This window comes from Vipera ursinii (assembly GCF_947247035.1).
Source record: "Vipera ursinii genome assembly, chromosome: 10".
NCBI classification, from domain to species: domain Eukaryota; kingdom Metazoa; phylum Chordata; class Lepidosauria; order Squamata; family Viperidae; genus Vipera; species Vipera ursinii.
The window spans coordinates 13,422,367-13,440,733 of record NC_139520.1 but is presented as its reverse complement, the minus strand read 5'-3'; the positions used below and the strand labels follow the sequence as shown (position 1 = coordinate 13,440,733).

The 18,367-nt window shown below is 46.9% G+C and overlaps 2 protein-coding genes across 2 annotated transcripts in view; both read left to right on the top strand.

Annotated features, from left to right (window-relative positions):
• The window catches only part of EDC4 (enhancer of mRNA decapping 4), a 33,127-nt gene extending 29,775 nt beyond the window's left edge, over nucleotides 1-3,352 (top strand). Inside the window, exons 28-29 of the mRNA XM_083370631.1 lie at nucleotides 1,016-1,179; nucleotides 2,342-3,352. Of these exons, the coding sequence (XP_083226757.1) occupies nucleotides 1,016-1,179; nucleotides 2,342-2,534 (357 nt within the window). The 3' untranslated portion in view covers nucleotides 2,535-3,352. The remainder of the gene's footprint in view (nucleotides 1-1,015; nucleotides 1,180-2,341) is intronic.
• Nucleotides 3,353-8,564: 5,212 nt separating this feature from the next.
• On the top strand, nucleotides 8,565-17,911 carry NRN1L (neuritin 1 like; the record flags this gene model as incomplete). The annotated part of the gene is made up of 3 exons (XM_083370655.1): nucleotides 8,565-8,619; nucleotides 16,283-16,448; nucleotides 17,626-17,911. The coding sequence occupies 3 exons, from the start codon at nucleotides 8,565-8,567 to the stop codon at nucleotides 17,909-17,911; spliced, it is 507 nt and encodes a 168-aa protein (XP_083226781.1).
• Between the last annotated feature and the right edge of the window lie 456 nt (nucleotides 17,912-18,367).

Sequence of the window (18,367 nt, the reverse complement as noted above, 5' to 3'; positions counted from 1 at the left end):
TCTGTCTGTGTGTGTCTGTCTCTGTGTCTCTGTTTCTCTTTCTGTGTGTGTCTGTCTTCTTTCTGTCTCTGTCTCTCTCTGTTTCTCTGTCTCTTTTTCTGTCTGTGTGTGTCTGTCTTTCTGTCTCTATTTCTCTCTATCTCTGTCTCTGTTTCTCTGTCTCTGTTTCTGTCTCTGTGTGTGTCTGTCTCTCTTTGTCTGTCTCTATTTCTCTCTGTCTCTCTGTTTCTGTGTCTCTGTGTCTGTTTCTCTCTGTGTCTGTTTCTCTGTCTCTCTCTTTCTGTCTCTGTGTTTCTGTCTGTCTCTGTGTGTGTCTCTGTTTCTCTGTCTCTGTCTCTCTGTTTCTGTGTCTGTGTATGTCTGTCTCTCTCTGTGTCTCTGTCTCTCCCTGTTTCTCTCTCTTTCTCTGTGTGTGTCTCTGTTTCTCTCTCTCTTTCTCTCTGTCTCTCTCTGTTCCCCCCCCCCCCCGGAATATGTAACATCTGGAAGATTATATGTTGCCTATTCCAGCTTTAAGGTGCAGATGTTTGTATGCTGTCAAGCTTGTGTGTGCGTGCGTGCGTGTACATACACACAGTACGTACACATGCAGAATAATAGATAATTCCTTGTATAAACATCAACATGCTGGTGTCAGATTTATCTGTTTGCATTCCTTTCTCCAGCCCTAACCCTTCAAACACCCATAAGTAGGGCCTGCAGTCTTGAAGGTGCCACGTTGGGCTAACTGACTCCTTTTGCATTTAGGATCAATCCAAACAATTTCATGCCTCTTTGGCATTCTTTTGCCTTCTCCTCTGTGGCACCTCTGGGTGTTTTAAGAATTCCATAATGCTCGTGCTATTTGGGACAGGAATGCCACCAGCGCTCGAGAGCAGAAAAGTGAGCGTTCGAATCATGGAGCGTGGGGGGATTGCAATTCTGGGAAATAATCACCCCAGTGCTTTTCCCTGTTTGGATCAGAATGTCCCAGCATTCCGCGGGATCTCCTGTATGCCCCTTTTCACACTTGCAGGCTCTCACTGCGGCAGATTTGAATCTGGTCCTCTACGTCTGCGAGACAGTTGACCCTCAGCAAGTCTTTGGACAGCACCCTTGTCCTCTGTCCCAGCCAGTCCTCCTGTCTCTCATCCAGCAGCTCTCTTCAGATTTAGGCTCCCGGACAGAGCTCAAACTTAAGTGAGTAAACTTTGGTGGTGTGTACAGGAAGGCGGGCCCTGTCTCGCTCTCAAAAGGATACAGAAGATAATTCCTCTGGCAAGACTGTGGTTTTTAAAAAGAAAGGGGGGGGAATCCAAATTGGGGAAAGGGAGAGCAACCGTATATGCACAGTGTTATTTTGTGTGCAATTTTGGTTTTGTTGGGCGGGAGGCACCAGTTGCCAACTGCCTCTGTGGCGGCTTCTGAGCTGAAAATCCAGCGGCCAAACACAAACCCACATTGGCATTTCTTCGAAACAACCACGTTTGCGATTGAAAACCTGACCTTCGTGGTTGTAAGTTGAGGCACACGGGTGACCGGATCCATTTTTTTCTGAACACTTATTGCACCGGCTGTTAAGTGAATCCTGCGGTCGTTATAAGCAAGTGACCTAGGCATTAAGCAAACCCATTCTTCCAAATTGAAAGGCGGACGTCAGACCCCAAACCAAAAATAATAGACGGTAATTCTTCCAAGCTGAGCTGTCTGTTGTTTCACATCTAGAGACAAAATGTGGCCAGACTGAGCACTCTACTATTTGCATCTACGATATACTCTGAGAATTATTTGGGAGGTGCCGTCTTCACCCTCTTTCTCTCACACATAATATCTGGGTTGAGCTGCCGCTTACTCGGCAATCCTCCCTCCCTCCCTCCCTCCCACATTCCATCCCAGGCTCTCCTTGACCATATGGCAGTAGTGGCGAGCCTATGGCACACGTGCCAGAGGTGGCACTCGGAGCCCTCTCTGTGGGCACACGCGCCATCGCCCCAGCCCTGCCTTCCCCACGGCCCCCTCCTTACCAGCAGCCCCACCCAGAGGAGAGTTGCCCCTGGGTGTGGCCTAAGCGGAGCAGCGCAGCCAAGCAAAGGGCAGCCAGGCAACAGGGACAAGACTCCGCCCTTGCGCCCCGTTGCGCACAAATGATACTGTGGGGTGCAGGCAGAAGGTGTGGCCACTATGGCACGTACAGGGCTGCCTGGGTGATCTGCGGCAGGCCCTGGAGGCGGTGGGTGGCCCTGTAGGTGGGCGGGCGGGGCAGGGGATGGGGCGGGGCAGGGCGGTTATTGGGCACTCGGTCTCTATGGCAACCAGAACAGCTTGCTTACTCTGGGCTGTCTTCTCCTCCCTCCCCCTGCAGCTACCTGGAGGAGGCAGTGATGCATCTCAACCACAGCGACCCCATCACCCGCGACCACATGGGCTCGATGATGAACCAGGTGCGCCAGAAACTCTTCCAGTTCCTACAGGTGGAGCCTCACAACAACGTGAGCAAGCCCGCCCGTCGCCTGATGATCATGCTGCAAGGCCTGGTCACGTCCAGCATGTCCTAACAGGGCCTGATGGCTCTCGCTCAACGGCGCCCGTCCCGGCTGCTTTTCTTTTTTCCATTTGGCCCTTCTCCTCCTCCTCCTTCTCCTCCTCTTCCTCCTCCTCCGAGAGCTCTTTGCTGACAAAAAAGCGTCTCCGCGCCAAGCAGGGTGGGATGAATCCTAACCCGGCGAGTTAGTCCCCTGCGCTTCCAGACACTCTTCCTTTCCGCGCAAGTCTCTTTTTGTACTTGCAGAAACCCGAATCCCACCTTTCCTCCCACTTCAGAGCTCAGAGGTCCCACGTCCCAGGCGCTGGAGAGCCTGCCGCCCGGAGGGGGGTCGCCTGGGGTTTCGCAGGAGTCCATGCCTGGCAGAGAAAGGTCAAAGGGCGGGCAGGCCGTCGAGTCACGGCAGCCGTAGTGAGCGATGCCTCCCCCTGCGCTGTGTGTGTGGCGGGGGGGCAGATTGCAAAGGCCCCCTTTCCCATTTGGGACGTGGAAGGGGCATTGTTACTCAGCGTGGTGGAGCATGTTTACAGATCAGACAGTTCCTTTAGTCCAGGGGTAGGCAAACCTTGGCTCTTTTACGACTCATGGACTTCAACTCCCAGAATTCCTGAGCCAGCATAGCTATGCTGGCTCAGGAATTCTGGGAGTTGAAGTCCATGAGTCGTAAAAGAGCCAAGGTTTGCCTACCCCTGCTTTAGTCGGAGGGGAGGTTGTGTTCACACCACATATTTTCTTTTCTTTTTATCTAGAATCTTACTCTTTCATTTTTGAATAATGTTTAAAAACAAGTTCAATAAATGACTTTTTTGGAGGAAAAAAGAAAAAGAAAAAGCTCTTTCATCTCATCCCGAGGTCCTGGTTGGGTCCCAGGGCGCTCCCTAAAATACAATGTATTTTCAGTGTATTGCATCAGCCCAGAAAACTCTGGCTTATTTATTCGTGAAGTCATGGTTAGGAGGAAACAAGCACCTCAGGCAGTGGGGACAACCGACCGCTGGGCTTCTCAGTGACTCTGGGTTGAGATTTGGAACACTTGGGAACGTGCAACCCTGGGCTTCCTTTGACAAGCCGCCTTCGAGGGATCAGGTAAGACCTTGGGAGGGGTTTCTGCTCCTGCTTCTGCCAGTCCACTGGGCAGGAAGGGAGAAATGAGGGATGGCTGTTCTTTGCTTTGCCTTCCTGCCTCTCTTCCCCTTTCTTTCTTTCTTTCTTTCTTTCTTTCTTTCTTTCTTTCTTTCTTTCTTTCTTTCTTTCTTTCTTTCTTTCTTTCTTTCTTTCTTTCTTTCTTTCTTTCTTTCTTTCTTCCTTCTTTCCTTCCTCTTCCTTCCTTCCTCTTCCTTCCTTCCTCTTCTTTTCTTTCTTTCTTTCTTTTTTTCTTTCTTTCTTCCTTCCTTCCTCTTCCTTCCTTCCTCTTCTTCCCTTTCTTTCTTTTTCTTTCTTTCTTTCTTTCTTTCTTTCTTTCTTTCTTTCTTCCTCTTCTCTTTCTTTCTTTCTTTCTTTCTTTCTTTCTTTCTTCCTTCCTCTTCCTTCCTCTTCTTCCCTTTCTTTCTTTCTTTCTTTCTTTCTTCCTTCCTTCCTTCCTCTTCCTTCCTTCCTCCTCTTCCCTTTCTTTCTTTCTCTTTCTTCCTTCCTTTCTTTCTTTCTTTTTTCTTTCTTTCTTCCTTCCGTTTCTTCCTTTCTTTCTTTCTTTCTTCCTTTCTTTTTTTCTTTCTTCCTTTCTTCCTTCCGTTTCTTTCTTCCTTCCTTCCTCTCTTCCTCTTTCTTTCCTTCTTTCTTTTTCTTTCTTTCTTCCTTCCTTCCTTCCTCTTCCTTCCTCTTCATCCCTTTCTTCCTTCCTTCCTTCCTTCCTTCCTCTTCTTTTCTTTTCTTTTCTTTTCTTTTCTTTTCTTTTCTTTTCTTTCTTTCTTTCTTTCTTTCTTTCTTTCTTTCTTTCTTTCTTTCTTTCTTTCTTTCTTTCTTTCTTTCTTTTTTCCCACAAGGTAACTCTAGGCAGTTTACAATATTAAAATGAGAAAACGACGTAATTAAAATACGACAAAAGTATAAAAATACAAAACACAACAGTTAAAAAGATTTGTCGGAGGTCAGCACCAACTGCAAAAAAAGGTTTCCTCCTTCCAGTCTGGGAGTAGTCTGGCTGTTTATTCCAAGAGACACAACATGGGATCAAAGTCATCCCAACCCTGCCTGTTCCTTGGCCCGTTTCCTGAGTGGAGTCACCTTGCATCACCCTTTTCCTTCCTGAGGTGCCCTCGTGTTGGTCCTCCCAAGCTAATTCCCCTTAGCTTCTACCCCATGGTCCTTTTGAAGCCATCCCTCCCAACGTGGGGTTTGTCACGCTGGCAGTTGACCCTTTCTGATCCCCCTTTGTTCCTCACCCAGCAGCCAGAAAGCCATTGAACAGGTGGTTAATCTCATCCGAGCATCAGGCTTTTTCTGAAGTTTCCACATCTAATATTCCCGGGCTCTAGAAGCGGCTGTGATGTGTCATGTTGTGGCTTCCCTTTTTATTATTATTATTATTATTATTGCAGTGGGCTTTGCTTGGAAAAGAGTTCTTGACTCTTCTCAGGTGCAAAGAAGGTATTCTTGAACTAAGCCCTGGGACTAAAAGCTTTGACCATTTGCCACGGGCTGAGGAAGTGATAATGGGGTGGTTGGACCTTATGCGTAGAATCATCTTAAGATAAGTAAAAACACCTTGGAGATGATCTTGATTCCCCATAGCTCCAGGGATGCGTCCATGTGATTGTCTTGGCAACGGCATGGGAGAGTTCTGCTATTACGCCTGGAATGTTTTATTTATTATTTTGTAATCTGGTCTATGAAAGTCAGTTTGCCGGAAAGTTAAAGGCACTGGGTGAAAAGCCAGGAGACTTAAAAGAGTTCTACTCCCACCTTAGACCTTGAAGCCAGCTGGGCAGTCTTTGGACCAATCCTCTCAACTCCAGGAACAACGCAAATCCCATTCCTGAAAACAGAGTGATTATTTAAAAAGCAAATTTCTTTCGGTAAAATGATGCATTTCAGCGAAAGGCTGTGTGCGCACAAAGGGTGTTTATTTCTTTACTCATCAAATTTATATGGGCAAGCGACTGGGGGGTGTACAACAAGACTAAAACCCAATATATAAGAAGCAGTTATGATTATTAAAACTTGTTTAAAAAACAAGAGGCTGAGAGATAGCAGCAGATGTTAATAACAATGGAGTCACCTCAATATATCCTTGGTCCCATGGGGTCAGCAGGCCTAATGGTACAACCAGATTTTAAGGGTCTTCTGTAAAATCAACAGGGAAGGAGCCAGGCTCATTTTTTTAATATCAGACTAACAATCCATGATCTCATGGGTTGTCGATTCAGAGAGATTTCCTTACCTGATTCCTCAATTCCTCCAACAGTGGCAGAGCTTGTAATATACTTGGAGAATTCTTAAAAATTCAGGGAGATAAAGAGATTTTTCCAAAGCACCAGATGGCAAGAGGGAAGAAACAATGGATGGAAACTAACCAAGGAGAGAAGCAACCTAAAACGTAAGAAGAAAATGCCTAATGGTGAGAGCAATCAACCAATGGAATAGCTTGCATTCAGAAGTTGCGGGTGTTGCATCACTGAAGCCTTTCAAAAAGAGACTTGACAACCCTATGTCTGAAATGGCACAGGGTCTCCTGCTCGAGCAGAGGGCTTGGACTAGTGGACCTCCAAGGGCCCTTCCAACTCTTATTAGTCTATGTTCTAGAGCAGGGGTAGGCAACCTTGGCACTTTTATGACTCGTGGACTTCAACTCCCAGAATTCCTGAGCCAGCATGGCTCAGCTTGGAAACCTCTCCCCTCTCCCCATGGCTGGCTCAGGAATTCTGGGAGTTGAAGTCCGCGAGTCATAAAAGAGCCAAGGTTGCCTACCCCCCCTTCTAGAGATATCTGCCTTGAAAGTAGCCCACGTGGGGTTGTATAACACAGTCAAACATCAGGAGCTGACCGCTGCAGATGCTTTGTGACACTTTGTATTATGCCACAAAAGGCTTTATAAAAGTGGCCAAACTTCAATTCCACAGGAGTCAATAGGTCCCAGATTTTGGACACATTCTGTACGTTAGCCCACTTGAGGTATTTTGGTTCAAAAAGTCTTGTCCAGTTCATAGTTACAGACGTGAAAGTTTTAGTAGTATATAGATTAAATGAGGCGGTGTGTGTGTGTGTGTGTCCTGCACAGCACCTTGTAAATCCCCTCTGATCTCCTCTGCCCACGAAAACAGCTGCTAAAGAGGTTAAGTACTTGTCAGAGGCAAACACATCTGGGAAGGGGGAGGGGAGGGACAGCCAGAAGGCCAAAGCAGGCTAGCTTGAGGAGATTTCCCTTCTAGGAGAGGAGATGCTGGCAAATACCGCTAAGATTGGGACAGGGGGGCCCACTTGGTTATGCCTATTTTTCTAGTTCCACCTGCCGGGCTACTGCTGGAAGGATAAACGGATGCTGGGGGCGCTTTAAGGATTAAAGAAGGGCAGTGTTTCTTTGCCAGCTGGCTTCCTATCAGGCTGGGGGTTTGAAATGCATTTCTAAGGCTGGGCTGGGTTGACTCTCTTTGGAGAAAAGCAGAATAGGGGGGCTGGGGAGTAAGCCTTCAAGGAATGCCTCTTTCTTCAGGAGTGCAAGATTTGCAAGGACAACGAAAGGACTAATTCTTGCCCAGTTTTATTTCTGTGATTTTTTAGTCCTTAAAAGGACTGTGGAGTTGTGTGTGAAGCCAGGAGATCCTCGCGGATGTCTGGCTACCAGTCCGCCCTTACTCATTTAGCACCACCCAGGAGGCACATGTGGCTTAAGGTTTGCCACGGACGCGAGTAACTTTGCCCCCCTTCTTGCCCAAAACAGATCCCTTCAGATTGGGCTATCCTTCTTGGTGGTCATTGTGGTCATTGACTTCCCTAAGCCAAAAGGTTTGTAGCCCAGCCAGTCTAGTTCGGAAACTAGAATCCAAAGTTTGAAGTGGTGTGAACCAGACAACTATGTCTAATCAGATCTAATGGTGCCTGGGTGTTGCTAGAAAAACCACTGCAGGGGTTTCACATGCAATAATAAACCATAATACGGTTTGTGGCTTAGCACGCCACCTGAGCTCACCTCCTTGTGGCTACCCAAAAACCAGGGTTAACCCACAGTTTAGGCTGAACTGGAACCGCGGGACTTGCTTTTGTGAACAGCATATGGTCACTGGCATCCTGCAGCTCATAACCAGCCTCCCAAACTCAAGCACACGCGTCGGCAGCTAGACACGCCAGTTTAGGCTTAAGCCACTTAGAATTAAAATAACAAGAGTTGGAAGGGACCTTATAGGTCATCTAGTCCAACCCCCCCCCTCTTCTGCAAACATCTCCCGCACTCACTTCTGGCGTTTGTGTGTGTGTGTGTGTGTGTGTGTGTGTGTACGCCCACCCCCACACACAGAGCTCATAACCAGCCTCCCAAACTCAAGCACGCGTCGGCAGCTAGACACGCCAGTTTAGGCTTAAGCCACTTAGAATTAAAATAACAAAGAGTTGGAAGGGACCTTACAGGTCATCTAGTCCAACCCCCCCCCCCACCCCCGTCTTCTGCAACCATCTCCCGCACTTACTGCTGGGGTGTGTGTGTGTCTGTGCACGGCCCCCCCCCCAACACAGCTCATAACCACTTAGAATTAAAATAACAAGAGTTGGAAGGGACCTTATAGGTCATCTAGTCCAACCCCCCCCCACACACACACACACTCGCCCGTCTTCTGCAACCATCTCCCGCACTCACTTCTGGTGTGTGTGTGTGTGTGTGTGTGTGCACGGGGCCCCCCAACACGCGCTCCCACGTGGCGGGTGCTCAACTTCCCGAAAGGCCGAACGGAGTCGCCGGGCCGCAGCGGCCACTCCCGGGCCCCCGAGCCGCCGGCGGGGCGGGTCGGGGCGGAGCCGGAGGCGGGGTGAAGCGGCCGCCCGGAGCCGCTGGGCGTTTCTGCAGCCCGACTCCCTCCCTCCCGAGCGGTCGGTCGGCGGCGGCGGCGGCGGAGGCAGCATGGGCTGCGGGGCGTCGCTGGGGTCCCTGGCGCTGCTGCTGGCCTTGCATCTGGGTGCGTCAGGGAAGGGAGCGGGACGGGATCCGGACCGGGACCGGAACATGGACCGGGCGGGACGGGAGCGCGCAAAGCGGAGGGCCCAGGCATTCCAGGCGAAGGGGGCGGACGGCGGGATGGGTGGGTGGGTGGGTGATGCGGGGTCCCTTTTGGGGGCTGCGGGGCGGCGTGTCTGCCGGGACCCCGACTGCCCGTCCCGTCCATCTGGCGAGCGAGTTGGGAAGAGCCGCGAGGATATGCCCGGCTTCAACTTGCGCGGATCCGTCTCCGGGCACGGACGGGACTGGCACGTGGGGACGCCTTGGATTTGCTGGGCCGAGGCTTAAGGCGCGGGGCGGACCCCTCCTCGCTGCACCCCCTGAATGGCGTGCAACCTGGGCTGGAAACCGACCGAGGCTCTTCCTCTCTCGGTCCCTGCGTCGGCTGGGGCGAGGGATTAAAAGCGGGTCCGGGCGGCGTTGGGGCTGACTGCCGGGTCGAGACAGCCGAGTCGCGGGCTTTACAGCAGCCGAGCAGCGCTGGACCACCGGCGAGGCAGCTTCCCTTATTTTATTTTTTTTTATTTTAATCCCATTTATATCCCGCCCTTCTCCGAAGACTCAGGGCGGCTTACAATCTAAGAAGCACAAATCAAATGTGCTTAGCAATAGCCTTCATTCTATGTATAATGCCTGCTTATTAGGGCTTTGGGGGGGAGGGGGGGAAGCGGCATTATTACAAAGTCAGCTTATTGCCCCCAACAATCTGGGTCCTCATTTTACCTACCTCGGAAGGACGGAAGGCTGAGTCAACCTTGAGCCTGGTGGGACTCGAACCTGCACTAATTGCAGGCAGCTGGTGTTACTTAAGGAGGCATTAGCCCACTGCTCCACCAAGGCTTTTTTATTATTATTATTATTTTTATTATTACTATTTTATTATTATTATTTTTATTATTACATTTATATCCCGCCCTTCTCCGAAGACTCAGGGCGGCTTACAAGCTTAGCAATAGCCTTCATTCTATGTATATGCCTGCTTATTAGGGCTTTCACACACACACAAAGTCAGCTTATTGCCCCCAACAATCTGGGTCCTCATTTTACCTACCTGGGAAGGATGGAAGGCTGAGTCAACCTTGAGCCTGGTGGGACTCGAACCTGCACTAATTGCAGGCAGCTGGTGTTACTTAAGGAGGCATTAGCCCACTGCTCCACCAAGGATGCGTTGAAGTCCCGGAGTGTCAGATCTCGAGCTTCCCCACCCCCCCATCCCCCCACCCCCACCTGGCGGCGCCCTCCGTGGATGATGGGGCTTTGGAACTCTGCGCGTCTGGAGGTCGCGGCGGGAGGAAGGGCAGGGCTTTTAAGCCTCCGTCTGAACCGTGGCTCCCAAACTTCGGGAGCGCTTTTTCTCCCCTTGGCTGGAAGTTGCAACCGTCGCCAAGGCGGAGGAGGGTTAGACTAGCGTCCCGGCTTCTCGAGGACCCCCCCTTTTTTTTTCCTCCCCTCTTCCTTCTTTCCTTCGCTGCCGCTGCAGAATTCTCCCATCCCGCTCTGATTACCTCTCCTCGCTTTTTGCTTTTTGCTTTTTTTTGGCAAGTTCAACATTTTCCTTGTTCCCAAGATCCTGCGAAAGGGCGAAAGAGGCAAGACGCCCTTCGGCTGACTTTCCAAAAGTCCTTCCCCCAACTGAATAGGGGAGCCCTCGAGGCGGGGGGGGGGGGCTGGATCAGCCTCACTCTCGATTCAACCTCGGTGGCACCAGCTGCCTTCTTGGCTGAAAATTAAAGAGGGGGCTGCTTGGGGTTTGCCCCTAATTTGCTTGCCAGTGGAAGGAGGAACTTCAACGTGTCCTCTTTGCCAGCTCCCGCTCCTTCCTCTCTTTCCTTCTTTCTTACTCCGGCTTTCCTACCCCTTGCAAAACGAAGAAGACAGAATTGGGCTTGAGACTTTTCACAGATTCTGCCTTGGTTGCAGTCAGCCTCCACCCCACCCCCAATATCTGAGGGAAGGGATGGTCAAGATAAGGAGATTTTTTTCCCCCACCCTCAGCTGCAATTTAAAAGCAAATTAGTTTTGTGCTAAAAGATTGCTGCGGCTCACAAAAGCTGGTGCCTTTTAATAAAATGCATTTACTACCGTAGTCTGAAAATGTCTACCGGGCTTCACAAAAAACTCATCTTCGTTTGGAAGGGGTGGGTCCAGTCCTCTCCCGGATCCTAAAAACAATTCTGTGAATTTTCCTCCTGCTAATGTTGGGGATGAGTCTTATCCGGCTTGGGTGATTTAGGTTCAGGATTTGGGATGCAAGATTGCTATTCCTTAATTCAGGGAAGGATGGGATGATTGGAAGAGGAGAGTGTCTTGCTTTTGAAAAGAGGCTGAGGCTTCAGGTGAGGGGCTGTGTGAGGTTGTGCATGCCTGGGTGTGGGGGAAAGGATAGCCTGGGACAGAGAATGATTGCTGTAATAGAGTCCAGATAAAACTTTTTCTCTTCTCTCGTGGGTGAAAAATGTGTCCACGGGGCAATTGGTCTGTGCAATATATTAGAGATCAACTGCATTGCACAGAACAGAACTACTTGTCTGCTAATACAGATAGTCCTCGACTAACAACAGCTCATTTAGTGACTGTTCAAAGTTACAACAGCACTGAAAAAAAAGACTTATGACCATTTTTCACACTTACGACTGTTGCAGCATTCCCATGCTCACGCGGTCAAAATTCGGATGCTTGGCAACTGATTCATACTTATGACGATTGCTGTGTCCTGGGGTCATTGGCTACCTTCTGACAACTAGATTCACTTAACAACCTTGTTATTAACAACTGCAACGGTTCACTTAACAACTATGGCCGGAAAGGTTGTAAAATAGGGCAAAACTCACTCAACGAATGTCTCGCTTAACAACTTAAATTTGGGGGCCCCTTGTGGTTGTAAGTCAAGGACTACCTGTAGGGCCCCATAAGAGCAGCCAGTGTTGGGACTTGCTGGAGGGGGCCACAGGTCTCCCAACTCCAGTTGGCACTTGTTAATTTATACTTATCTACAGTCCCCAAGATCTGTACCACCTCACTCCTTGCAATAGTCCTGATCATCAATTTAGAAAGACAGTGATTGGCACGGGTTCCCCAACATTGTGTATGTGTGTGTGTTTCTTTGTGTGTGAATGAAATACAGCAGGCCCTCCATTTTCCTGTTTTGGTCATGGAGGAGGGAAAAATACAAGATGAACACTAGATAAATTGGGTGAGGGGGCTAAAGATCTGAAAAGAGAATACATTTTGGTAAGGGGGTGTCAGCTATCCCAAGATGCTTCCAATAGATGTTATGATCTTTTATTTTTCTGATCTTTTAATAAGCTTCTGCTGCTTTACATTTTCTGGCATCAGTTGAGCTGAGTTTCCTTTTTCCCCTCTTTCAATTATTATTAGAAGTAGTACAGCATCATCAGAACGTGACTGGCAATATTAAAATAAAATTAACAGTCGGTTAGATTGAAAATGTTTAATTTCCTGTTCCATTCACTTTTTTTTTTAATCAAAGGGTGGGAAGGAACACCCAAGCCAAGTTGTTTTCTGTGTGTAAACGTCCCTTATTTTTTCCCTGTCTTATTGAAAAAAAATCTGTTAAGAAAAGAAAAACAAATGAATTCTACAGGATCCTGATCAAGCGAGTCTTTCTGGAGGCCCCTGTGGAATTGTAATTTCCTTCCTGTCTTGGTTTTGGGGGAACTCATTATTTCTTGTTTAATATCAGACGAGATACTAAAATCCTCATGGTCTGAAAAAGTCTGGAGCAATAAGTCTGATGTTGCCTTGTCTATGATTTGATGATAGAATTAGCATAATTAATCCTAATGCTTCATATCTGATGCTATTGGCGGACCCAGAAGGTGTGTGTGTGTGTGTGAATGTGTGTATTTAAATGATTGCAATTTAAATAAGACATGAGCTGGGTGATTGGCATTATCTAGGGATCTGAATACAAAATGCCATGTGTTTCAGTCACTTTTCTCCAACTGGCTGTCTTCCAAATGATCTTGAAAACTCTTCAATTACCAAAGATCAGAATGGGTTTGTTACGCAATGTGTGGGAAAGTGCCTTCTTGGGGAAAGATTGCTGTAATACAGTCCAGATAAAATATTTTCTCTTCTGAGGGTGAGAAGTGTGTCAAAATGGCAATTTGTATAATGTAGCTTTCAGAGTTTCATGCAAAAGATCGTAACTGTGTGCTCTTTGCCTCCAAGCTTGCAAGATCAAACAACCATCTGTTGTAATGTGTGTGTGTGTGTCTGTATATATATATATCTCAGAAGGGTATGGCTGACTGATGAAAACGAATAAGTTAGAAATGCATTTCAGTCTCCCTTAATTCTTTGTTAGTAATTTACACAAATATATGAGCTGTCCGGTGTGACTACTGCCTGTTTGATGGCCTTCAAGATAGGCTGAAAACAGGAAATAAAGATTTGCCCCATGTTTGGGGCCTAGCAAGGTAATCTAAATAGTTAACATTTGACATATATGTATGTATGTATGTATGTATGTATGTATGTATGTTTGGCTTGCTAACAAAGAATAAAGGGAGACCTTTAGCAAGCCAAAAAAATTTACACAAATATGAGCTGCCACTGCTGTGGCTACTGCCTGTAGATGGCCTTGGGCTAGGCTGAAACAGTTTCCAATTTTGATTATTTTGTTTGTGGTTTGCTTGTCACTCTTACATACAAACTACTGCAGGGTTCTATAGCTAATTAATAGAAACCGTGACTTCAGTATATACCCTTTTAAGAAGAGATTGGACAACATTTGTCTGAAATGGTATGGGTTTTCCTGCTTGAGCAGGGGGTTGGGTTAGAAGACCTCTAAAGTCCCTTCCAGTTCTGTTATTCTGCATTCCATCTACCCATTGATAACAAGAAGTGACTTAAAGTTGCTTTGATTGACAAAGGGCTTTGCTTTTTCCTTTTGTAATCACTGAGGCACTAAGACACTAAGTCTTTACCTTCTAAATATATAGCTAACACAGCCTATGTATCTTTAATAGCCACTTGAGGTGGTAATTATTGGCATGGTTTTAGACTTTTACAAGGTAAGACAGGCTGTTTATCTTTCTGAGTTCTTCTCAAGAGACGCTCATAATTTGCCGTACAAGACAACTACCTCAATTTGCTTTGGGACAATGTTTATTCTGCATTCTGAATAAATCCTTGTTACTTTCAATCTCGTTGGCTAAATAGAAGTATGCTGTTGGTAGGCGGGTGGGAAATGCTAGCCAGCTGCTTTGTGTACAGGCAAAAATCATTTGTCTTTCTAGCCTAAAAGTGGGCACTTTTTCCCCCTCTGAGGGCTACTTTAGTTTGTTGTGGGTGCAGTTCAGCAATGGGACAGGTTCAAAACAACAAAATAAATGAATCCGTCAAAAAATGCTGGGCACCCTATTTTGGTTAAATTTCCAGATAAGGTTAAACCATATTGTGATCATTTGCTTTTGGCTTAGGCCAGGGGTCGGCAACCTCGGCTCTTTTATGACTCGTGGACTTCAACTCCCAGAATTCCTGAGCCAGCATAGCTGGCTCAGGAATTCTGGGAGTTGAAGTCCACGAGTCATAAAAGAGCCGAGGTTGCCGACCCCTGGCTTAGGCCTTAGGGCATTGTGCAGACCCAGTTTTGATACTTGGAATACCAGACTTTTTAGCTGAGATGATGTGTGAATTCAATCACTCATCTTGTTCATGATTTGGAGATTCAGATTACTCCTAGGTAGTAGTTTACCTTTATTATTGAAAAGTTGTCTTTGGTATTTAAGCGCAAATGCAGTTTCTTGCAGGGCTTTCTAGGAGCTGTCCAAGGTTCTGAAATCTTGCTTTTCTTTAACAGAAGGAAAGAATCAAGATCACGTAAAGTACTAGTGCCACTTTATAAAGCCTTAGTACAGGGGTGTCAAACTCCGGCCCGCAGGCTGGTTGCATCATACAGAGGCCGCACCCACCCCAGCTCCGGCAATGCAAAAAAAAAGTTGTGATACGTCACGACACGTCACGGTACGCGGCGAGTTTGACACCTGTGCCTTAGTAAGACCACACTTAGACTACTGCATCCAGTTTTGGTCACCATATTACAAAAAGGAAATTGAGACTCTGGAAAGAGTGCAGAAAAGGGCAACAGAGATGATTAGAGGGCTGGAGGTTTACACATATGAGGAATGGTAGCAAGAATTGGGTATGGCAAGTCTAGAGAAAAGGACTGGGGGTGACATGATAGCAGTCTTCCAATATTTGAATGAGGTGCCACTAAGAAGAGAGGCTATTTTTCCAAAGCACTAGAAAGCAAGACAAGAACCAATGGATGGAAACTAATCAAGGAGAGAAGCAACCTAGAATTAAGGAGAAGCTTCCTAACAGTGAGAACACTTAACCTGTGAAAAGGCTTGCATTCAGAAGTTGTCGGAATACTCCATCATTGGAGGCTTTTAAGAAGAGATTGGATAGCCATTTGTCTGAAATGGTCCAGGGTCTCCTCCTTGAACAGGGAGTTGGACTAGATGACCTCCAAGGTCCCTTCCAGCTCTCTTATTCCATTCTGTTATTTGTCTTTCTGAGTCACCTCCTGGCATTCCAGCTTTTAGTGTCTTGGGTGACAGAAGTCCTGGTGAATGCTTGCTTGTATCCAGCTGAGCCACTAAGGGTTTTATACATCGAAACATTTTAGTGCCTTTTGATTTAATTTTGACTTCTGTTGACTGCCTGAACTTGTCCTTGCAAAGTTTTGGGGGGCAAGTTTTCAGAAGTGGCTTGCCATCACCTGCTTTGTAGGACTGAGAGAGAGTGACCAGCCCCAGATCACTTAGTTGGCTTTGCACCTCTAGCAGGACTACAATTCCCGATCTCCTGGTTTCTAGCCTGGAACCTTAACCACTAAACCAAGCTGGTTCTAACCATTTGTCAAAAACAGCATCCTAAATGTTGCACCACATTCAATAAGTGTCCATATCAAACAGTCTCAGAGTCCTACTCTTGGTTGTTCAGAAATCAAACCTGGCTATATATGCAAATATTTAAACTAAAGAAACACAGAAGATAGTTAACTGCTCCTTTTCCGGCCCCTAATGCAGCTTAAAATTATTTCATCAGCATTGGATTGCCCGTAGCAAATACTTTCCAGGAAATACAGAAAATTGCCTTATAATTTTTGGAATAATCATTATCCATGCCTAAACATTTCAATAGAAGGATGCCGGATGCAACAAGTGCCCTTTCTACATGAAGTACGTACTTCACTTCTAGGCGATGATCCCTCACTGTTGTATTAACAGCTAAAAATACAGAGCTTTGTACCAGCCTAAAGTGCTTCAGGATACATTAGGATTCTTGAATAGAAATAGCTTTTGAAGCTATCCAAAATATGTATTTTAATTGTATGAGATGTTTTGTCTCTTAAGTTTTCAATTTGCCACTCTGGCCTATCCTGCCAGCACTGCTCTGCTGGCTGATGAATGCTAGTCTCTAAAAATTGGACACAGTCCAGGAACGTTTAATTACCATTCCATCACCCCATCCTGCATGGTTCTCAGGAATTATGGGAATTATAGTCTTGCACATGTATAAAGGCGTGAACTGGGAAAAGCTATTGGAGGTAACGCAGTCTGAATATCTCAATTTCAACTTCCTTGCAGTGCTAGTGGGACAGCCAGCGAATGCAGCTGGCTGGAAGTGCAATACCATCTATAAGGGATTTGCAGAGTGCCTGGTTAGCCTTGGAGACAGCATGGCACAAAATGTTCAGAAGGATCTGGAGGATGACACCATCCAGGATCAAGAGGAGTTGAACACCATCTGTAGGTGAGTGCAGGTTCATCACTTCTGGTACCCATCAGTAGAAACGTTATTGTGGAGCCATCTCAAAAGCTTAGGCAAGAAGATTCCTTCAGCTATTCATCCGTCTAAATTGGTATTGCTGACTCCAGCCTTCCCAAGTTTGATATTTCAGCACAGAACTTTAAAAATAGGGACACCAGTTTTGAGAAAGAGATCAAACAACTCCCTTGTTCTTCCCAGCGGTGAACTCAAAGGTCATCCCTAAATCTAGAGAAGCTATCACTGCGTTCCAAAGGTTGGACTTCAGAAGCATCTAGGGCCCAGAACTGCAATGTTCAGTTTACCTGCACCCACCTCTTAAAGACCAGGTGATCAGATTGGGTCAAAATATTGCCCAAGTGAAGGTTTGTTCTTTGTTAAATAAGCCTTGACTAGCTAAGTCCATACATTGCAATGGATTTATTTGTGGCTTGTTTTCCATCAGCAGTCCTATTGGTATTTCACCTAATGCATCCTCGACTGAGATATTGCTTAGGTAAAATTGAAGATTAAGATCCAGAGCTCAGCCTCTGAATTTTGTAAGTGGACATGAGAGGCCATTTGGTGGTGGTGTAACTTTTGACCCATTTTTGGCCTTTAGAGGGTTTTTAATGATGGGAGCGGGTGGGGCATTTTCAAATTGCTCTTCTGTTAACACGCATTAATACAAACCCCACAACTTTCCTCAGATAGTTGGTTGCAGGGGAGAAGTGTGTGCATTTGTAGGAGTTGCCTCTTTATAATTTTAGACGATAAAGGTTTTGAGGAAGCAGAGTACACTTCATGTCCTCCCAGTGCAATGTTAATGCATCCAGGAAGATCAGGCCAGAGCAGTAGAATGAAATACAGGCAATGACACGGGAACCGGATTTTAGTTGGCTGGGCCCAGTCTACAGTCACTTTGCACCACAGTTACACTAACCACAACTGATTCTTTGTACTCGTGTTCACTTTGGGATTTTTGCCAATGCTATCTTGGCTGCTAGTCATGCAGCCAAGACTGTTGCTAACACCAGCCCCTTCCTGGGGTGGGGGGAACCTAAAATAGAAGAGGATGCCATGTAACCATTGACTCTTACAAATAGAATCGTGCTCCCACTTTGTTCTCTGTTGCTTCAGTATAGGTTGAGCTTAATCCTCACTGAGCCTGCTCTTCCGACAGGTCCTGGGATGACTTCCATGCCTGTGCCACCAAGGTTTTGTCCAATTGTCCTGAAGAGGCAGCCAACATCTGGGAGTCCCTTCGGCAAGAGTCCCGAAAGATCCAGTTCCAAGGCAATCTGCACGATCTCTGCAGCTCACGGGCCCAACTGGCCGGCGATGGGAAGGCTTTAGGTGTAGATGAGACCAATCAAGAGACCTTGAGGGGGGCAGCCTCTCTTCTCTGGCCCAGCCTCATGGGTAGATTGACTCTTGTATCTCTTATGGCTTTGGTACCCTTTGCTTAGTCTGGGAGCAGTGGAGAAATCCTTCCTCCTCCTCCTCCTCCTCCTCCTCCCTCCACCACAGTATGGACCGAGAACCTTGTTCTGCTTCTTTCTGAGGAAGGTTGTCATGCTTAGGAGTTGATGGCAATGCCTGGTGTGCCCTGATTGTAGGGCATCTAGTCTCTTGTGTAGGAGGACAGGAGGCCATGTGGCTTGCCTGCCTGGAACCTGCCTAGGTAAAATCACTTCAGGTGTATGTATTTAGCCAATGTATCTTCTCAACGTATAACTCAAGGCAGCAAACAATCAAAACAACACTATAAAAATATAATCAAATGCAAAACAAATTACACTAGAGGCAATATAATAACTAAGCACAACCAATCTGGACAGGTTCAGAAGACCTCCTGACCCAATGTCTGTGGGGGGAAAAAAACCAGGTCTTCGAAGCCTTACCAAAGGTAGGGAGGGGTCATC